Consider the following 7,530-nt stretch of genomic DNA (forward strand, 5'->3'; position numbering starts at 1 on the left):
TAACTAGTGCCTTAGGGTTTCTATTGCTCTGATGAAACACCATGAACAAAAAGCAAGCTGCGGAGGAAAGGGTTTATTTGGCTTACACTTTGGCATTGCAGTTCCTGGCTGAAGGAAGTCAGGACAGGAACACAAACAGGGCAGGATCCCGGAGGCAGAAACTAATGACACAGAGGCCATGGAGGGTGCTGCTTACTGTCTTGATCCATCTGGCTTGCTCAGCCTGCTTTTGCATAGAAGCAGGACCACCAGTCCAGGGATGGCACAGCCCACCATGAACTGGAAACTCCCCCATTGATCCAGGTATTCATTAGATGAGGATGTAATATGCTGACAGTTTTATAAGGAGACAAAAAAAAAAAAAAAAAAAAAAAACCACAACAACTCCCACATGTAACCAAATGAGAAACAAAAGGATGTAGATAATGGGGAAGTTTAAAGGATACAGTGTAATGGGGGACCAGTATGGTTGTGACAACTGAGACAGGGAGCAGTAACATTGAGTCCATAGAACTTCAGTTGTTCCTACAGCTGCAGAATTTGAGTATCTAAAACCCCATGCCGAGTCCTAGCAGAGGTGTGAATAGCATGGGTGCGGACAGCAGGCAAACGGGTAGGATAGGAGAGCCGCTGCTGTGGACACGGGTAGGATAGGAGAGCTGCTGCTGTGGACACGGGTAGGATAGGAGAGCCGCTGCTGTGGACACGGCCTGCTCTTGCTCACGTGCCAAACTGCACAACTTGTATAGCACAAGCGCATGCCCCGATCCTTATCAATATTTAACATGGCTCCATGATCCATGTCCTGAGGACTACACAAAAAGAACTTAAATTGCATAATACCAGACGAAGCTTAGATACTGAGCCAGTGGGACAGGACACTGACCCTGATGACTGCAGTATTTTCAATTAGAGAGTATGTAAACCATTGCTACTAAAACCCAAGAAAAGATACCAAGGAAGTTTTGCTCATGGAGAGAAAAAAAAGGCGGCATGGGGAGGAAGTCGACTTTGTCTGATTGGGGTCTGAAATGGAGGTTCTGCCTTCTGCACACCCAGGACCATAACAGAAAGCTCTCCTGGGGAACCAGCCAATCCGGGTGCTATCTCTCGGAAATGTTTCCAGCTACACAGTGCGTGCCTGAGCTTCAGCTTCCCAGCTGCGAAGCAACAGTTTGGGATTGTATTCTCTCGGGGCCCTTCCCATTTAGTATTTGGTGATTAATTGAATAAATCATCCATTCCGTGAACACTTACTGCGAGTCTGCCATATGCAAGGCAATTTTTCTAGGATGTATGATAGATTCAAAGAGAGTTGTTTATTCATCATTGGGTCAAATAATGAAGCAAGTAGTTTGTCCCTTCTCCTGTTGAAGGAGCCACCTGGGCACTCTGGATGGTGGGCCTCTGGCCGGGAAACTTCAGCAGGACTTTCCAATCTCCTTCCATTTCACATTGGAATGTGAAATGTTACCCCTTCCCTAAATTTCCCGAGGGAAACCCCACTTATCTGCACCCCATTCCCTGGGGTTCCTGCTCTCAGCCTTTCAGTAACTCATCTGATGATCTCATGTGTGCCAAAGCCCCCCAAAAAGAAGTAGGGTGCTCCATCTGAGAAGCTAGCCATATAATGGCGCATTTCAATCTTCCTTTTCTTTTTACATATTAGTTACTCCAACCAGTAACTGATTCAGAATAAATAAGAGGGAGAGAAATCAAGGCATCATTTGTCAATCTGTCTGGTGTTAAACTATTATCTCATTACGTCGTCACAAACGGCCATGACACCTGTTTATTATCCTCATAGGTGAACCTGGACAGGAAGCAGACAGGGAACCTGCTGTAGCCAGTCATAAGCACCAGGGAAGGAGTAACTGCCTTTTCTACCGCCATGGTCTCCTTGGGCTGGAGAGCACTGATTAGGGTCTACTGGCTAGCCAGTGAGCCCCGGGGATCCTCTTGTGGGTTTGTCTCTATTTCCTCAGGAAAACGATTGCAAACCTGGGTCACCACACTCAGCTTTTGCATCAGTTCTTGGGACCGAACTTAGTCCTGCTGCTGACAAGGCAAACACTTGGCCCCCTTGGTCATCTCCCCGGTCCTCATGGGAATATTCATCGCAGAAGTATTTGTTCACATTGTCACCTGTCACTCATACTGTAGGAGACAAAGACTGCAAGACAGTAGATGACCACTAGGTTAATGTGGGAGTGGCCCAGGCAGATGAATATTCTTGAAACACGGCGTTTTGTATACAGATATCTTTCCTTTGTACAGAAACTGCTGGCTGCATGCCTTTAGTAGCGATATCACTATTTAGACAACCGTGTGTGACTCTGAAAGTGTGACCTCTGCATAAGTTCTGTGTGTCACAGTGATCACCACTGTCTCCACAGCTGTAAGAGGTGGCTCACAACCATAAGAGCCCTGCACCCTCAATAAGATTTTACTGTGACATTAAGGGCTGCCAGGGACATAACAGTTCTGTTTCCCTGGCGTCTCTATGTGCAAGGACTAAAGTACCATGCTATCTGAAACCTGAGGATGAGTTTCTCTGCTGCTTGTGGTGGTACACACCTACAAATCCCTGTGCTCTGGAGACGGGGGCAGGAGCTCAGGGAGTTTGGGGGAGCATAGACAGGCAAGGCTAGACTATATTGTGAGACGGGCTCTTTGAGGGTCTTAAAAAGAACAAAGCCAAACCAAAAACAGGTTGTGTCTAGTCTTTTTCTCTTTATATGTAGATAATGGTGGTTATTTCTCTACTCATGTTTTGTGCCAGGGACTGTTTACTGGTTCTTTCAGGCTTAGTCCTACACAGGGTGAAATTTTCAGAGTTGATTCCTTTTTAACTCTGTTCATTGTTTACTTCCTATCAAATATCTCCTCCATTTTTTCAAGAACAGAAACCCGATGCTTTCATGCTACCAACATTTATTTTAGTTTTGTGCATCACACTGGGGCTATATAGATTTCTGTTCTATAGCTCACTGTATCAACTAGCAATTGCTGAATAAAAAAAAAATTGTCCTAAACTGTAATGGCTGAAAATAACATCCATTTATTCAGCTCATGAGTGTGTATATCCAAAATATCCTGGTCTTGGCCGGACTTCCTGATAGATTTGTGGTTGGTTGAGGCTTTCTGGACATCGACTTTAGTGATCCTGGTTGCGCTTCTGTTTGCTTAGGATAAATGATCTGGCTTGGCTCTGATTCAGAGTGTCTCATCTTCCAGTAGGTCAGCATGGGTGTGTTCATCACTGTGAGGCAATGCTCTAACCGCAGCAAGCAGAGGCAGGCAAGGTGTCATTGCCCATGCTTCCAACTCGCACACTGCCTCGGACTCTTTCTGTTGTTGTTTAGAGACAAGATCTCAAGTAGCCCAGGCTGACTTCAAACTTGCTACGTAGCTACAAATGACCTTGTGCTTTTGATCTTCCTTCTTGTACTTCCTAAACTCTGGGCTTATTGGCTGGAGAGATGGCTCAGCGGTTGAGAGCACTTGCTGCTCTTGCAGTGGGCTAGAGATTGGTTCCTAAACCCACACTGGCCAGTTCACAGTCACCTGTAACTCCAGATCCTGGTAATCTGATGCCCTCTGGCTTCCTGGGTACTTATGTGCATGCACACATGCACACACACATACACACATGCATGCACATATGTACGCATGTATGCATGCATGCATACACACATGCACATATATATATACACACATACACTCACTCACACATGCAAGCACACAAACACATCACTCACACACAAGCACAATTTAAAATTGTTTATTTTCTAAGTCCTGGGTTTACAGAGTGGTGCTGCTGCACCCAGCTTCCAAGTACACTATATCGGAAACAGTTTACAAGGCTACATAGGCACAAGAGGTAGGCTTTATTTTCCTCTCCAAAACCATGCTACTAATTACCCGATGGAACCAGAAGTGGAAACTCAGGATCCGTTCTACAAGCAGTCACCCAACCTTGTTCTGTTTTCTTCTTTTATTTTAAAATTTTTCTTTTGTGCATGAATGTGTGTGTAGATCAGAGACAAAGTTGGAGGGTTGTTTCTCATCTTCTATTATATGGTCCCAAGAGCAAGATCTCAGGTCAACAGGCTTGATAGCCAGGCCCTTCATCCCATGAGCCATCTTGTTGATGCCCCAAGCTTCCTTCTCCATTGCTGTCATCTATCTCTACCCATTAGTTAGATAACTAACAAAAATAGCTAACTAATCTGCTAATACACTGGTGAATATTTGTGCAGTGAGCTAAGAGACTGGAGTGAAAGCCCTGCTCTAGGCTCCCTGGAGATGAACCCTGGCTCCAGAGGAGTGGACCCTGTGCTGATGTTGGCCATCAAGAGACAGTGGAAGAAGGTAAAGGGAAGGAAGAGGATGACTTCCTTCGCATCCTTTTGGCTGTTGAGAGCGGTTCTCTAACAAAGGCTGGTTAGTTTGTAGTTATGCCTTGTAGCGCAGGCCCTCACCGTTTTTCCAGATAACCCCCCCCACACACACACACACACAGTTCATCCACTGTTTCCATCAGCAACTGTGCTCAGGGCTTCCTTGCTGCTCCACCCAGGTACTTTGGCATTCTTTGATGATTTCATTATAGCTCCGATTCTCCCGAAGCAAGGCTCCCTCCAAAGTCTATTCCTACAGGCTCTTCCAGAGTCCTTGGGCCCCTGTCAAACCTATGAGTAGAGAGGCTGTTAACCTCAGGAAAGAAAAAAATGAATAAACTTGAACAGTAAAGAAATTACCTATTTCTATGAACCTCTGAAAGAATTTAACATTTTCTTAGTTATGGATGTAGATAAAAGGCAACAACATTTCCTCTGATTTTGTCACCCCCAGCTGAGACAGATGTTTTCACATCTCACTACAGGTGTTCAGGTGTCACTAGATGCTGTTTGTCATTACCACAGACACTGTTAGATATGAGACCCCCACTTATTTAAATTCCAATTAATAAAGACATATATTTATTCTTACGCAAAAACTATGTTGCTGGTTGAATTTCAGTTTACTTACAATTCTTTTGCCATCTTTATGCATTTTATGTGCTTTTTGGAAAGGTTCATTGCACCCTCAGCCTTTTCTCTCTCTCTCTCTCTCTCTCTCTCTCTCTCTCTCTCTCTCTCTCTCACTCACACACACACACACACACACACACACACACACACACACACACACACTTTAGAACTCCTGAACCACAGGGATGAATTATATTTCCTTCAAGGCTATGACTGACACATGTTATTTAACCAGGGGACCTGCTGCAGATGTTGAATCGGTATTTAATGGAACTCGTCTTCCATGAAGCACATTTAGAAACAGATGTCCTCCAGAAATGACCTATGATGTGAAACCTTCGGAAACAGAAGCAGTTCGTGGAGATATCTGTTCAGAAAAGGACCGTTGTCCTCACCCCTGTGGGGCCCAGCACTCATGCCAGCCCATGTCTCTGTCACTCCTCTGCCTCACACAGAATTCTGCAGCGATATTTCATTTGTATTTAAATAAATAAAGCTTGCCTGAAGATCAGAGAGCAAAACAGCCACACTGACTGATCAGCCTTACAGACCAGACAGTGGTGACACACACCTTTAATCCCCGTAACCACACTAGTTTGCCATAGAAACCGGGCAGTAGTGGTGCATGCCTTTAATCCTAGCACTAGAGAGGAATATAAGATGGGAGGAGACAGCTTTCTCACACAGTCTCATTCTGAGGGTTCCTGGAGGCAGAATTGCCATTTGTGGACTGAGGTAGAGGTAAGAGCCAGTGGCTGAATGTTTTATTTTTCTGACCTTCAGGTTGAACCCTAATTTCTGTCTCTGGGTTTTTTATTAGAATGCTACAGAATTCTTTTCAGGGACTATATATTTTCCAGCTGGTTCCATGCTCTTGCTGTTTAACCCACCCTCCCCTCTGTTTCTGACAGAAACTCTCCCAGTAGCCTGAGCTGAGTCTATGAGCTTTATACTCTTATACCCATGGTGAGAACACAGAGGGGACCACATCCTCTACAGCCACACAAAGAACCAAGTGATTCCAGAGCACCAAGAAGGCTTCCTTCTTATCTCCAACTTGAGCCAGACCTCGGAGCGCCTTTGCCGCTGGAGTTCATTTTCAGTGGGGTTAAAGCAGTCTCACTAATTTTTTTTTAAAGGTACCGCTGGTTGAGTACGAACGAATAAAGGATCGGAGGTGTTCACCAGTGTGCTAGCCACTGTGCACTGAGAGTGGGGGTTCCCTTCTGTCTCCTTTGGTATTCCCTGGTCCCAATACTTAGCGCTCAATTATGCACATTGAGGGAATAAATGAGATGCAAATTGAAGCTGGGGCAAGCAAGGTTTGCTTTGTCAACAGATTTAGTCACTGAAAAACCTTACTGAAAACTTTACGGACAACCTTCATATTTTATTCATCATCAGGCCACCAAGGACCGTGTGTATAAAGTTGACTGGTACCTGCTGCTCCATTCCCCCTAGACGTTACCCTTTGTTCCTGGAAGGCAGAGCTAGAGGCAACGCATTTACCCACAATCCCCAGCAGTGACCAATTTTGCTGTTTTTTTAATTATATGAAAAATTACAAAACTATGTATATCTTCTTTGATTTTTCTTTTATCACATCAATGTTTAAGCCTGTCAAAGCTAAACTTCAAAATAATAATTACCTGGTATTTCCTTTAATAAATATATTTTAAAGAATCTGTTTTACTATGTTTAATTTCTTATGTGTGATATCTAATACTCTCTGTAATATTACATTATATAAGATCACCCATAGTCTTAAACTATCTTTCCTTACATAGTGAACCACCCTGTCCCACTTCTTTCGAGCCTTTCAAGTCTAACTTTCCACTTAAAATAGAAAAGGTTGGTCGGGCCGGGAAGGTGGCAAAAAGAAGCCCCTGAAACAGCCCAAGAAGCAGGCCAAGGAAATGGACGAGGAAGATAAGGCTTTCAAGCAGAAACAAAAAGAGGAGCAGAAGAAACTCGAGGAGCTAAAAGCCAAGGCCGCGGGGAAGGGACCCCTGGCCACAGGTGGAATTAAGAAATCTGGCAAAAAGTAAGCTGTTCCTCATATCTGAGATGATGGTGACCCTCTTCCATTCCTATTTAAACATCTGGATTCCCTGCCATAACATCTTTGCCATCTACAGCTAGAATGAAATGTTATCCTGGAGCCTGTTAAACATCTGGATCCCCTACTATAACATCATTGCCACCTATAGTTAAAATGAAGTGTTATCCTGGAGCCTGTTGTACATTGTAATAAACTTTTGTAAAAATAATAATAATAATAATAATAATAAAATAAATCAAAAATAGAAAAGGTTCTGTTTCAAAATTATATAGAAAGCATTTGTAAATTAGTCTTACTTTAAAAAAGATTACAACCTGGGAAGCATCTTTTCCACCATTTTGTCGCATTTAAGCTCATGCATTTTTCTTCCACAGAGATTCATCATTGTATTTCCTCTGGAGTTGGTTATGGGTTGTACTGAAATGCGATTCC

General features: G+C 43.8%; 1 protein-coding gene across 1 annotated transcript; it reads left to right on the plus strand.

Annotated features, from left to right (window-relative positions):
- Positions 1-1,891: 1,891 nt before the first annotated feature.
- On the plus strand, positions 1,892-7,300 carry LOC126495000 (translation machinery-associated protein 7-like). Its single transcript, XM_050132618.1, has 2 exons — positions 1,892-1,965; positions 6,883-7,300. The coding sequence occupies exons 1-2, from the start codon at positions 1,892-1,894 to the stop codon at positions 7,082-7,084; spliced, it is 276 nt and encodes a 91-aa protein (XP_049988575.1). The 3' UTR covers positions 7,085-7,300.
- The last annotated feature ends 230 nt before the right edge of the window (positions 7,301-7,530 follow it).

This window comes from Alexandromys fortis, unplaced genomic scaffold, assembly GCF_014885135.2.
Source record: "Alexandromys fortis isolate MF-2015 unplaced genomic scaffold, M_Fortis_MF-2015_v1.1 scaffold_6, whole genome shotgun sequence".
Classification (NCBI taxonomy): Eukaryota; Metazoa; Chordata; class Mammalia; order Rodentia; family Cricetidae; genus Alexandromys; species Alexandromys fortis.

What these genes read in the sequence shown, in the direction of transcription:
- LOC126495000 (XM_050132618.1), top strand. Translation starts at nt 1,892, where the DNA reads ATGGTCTCCTTGGGCTGGAGAGCACTGATTAGGGTCTACTGGCTAGCC. An exon ending in CCCCGGGGATCCTCTTGTGG is followed by an intron (nt 1,966 to 6,882) that starts GTTTGTCTCTAT and finishes CACTTAAAATAG; the next exon opens with AAAAGGTTGGTCGGGCCGGG.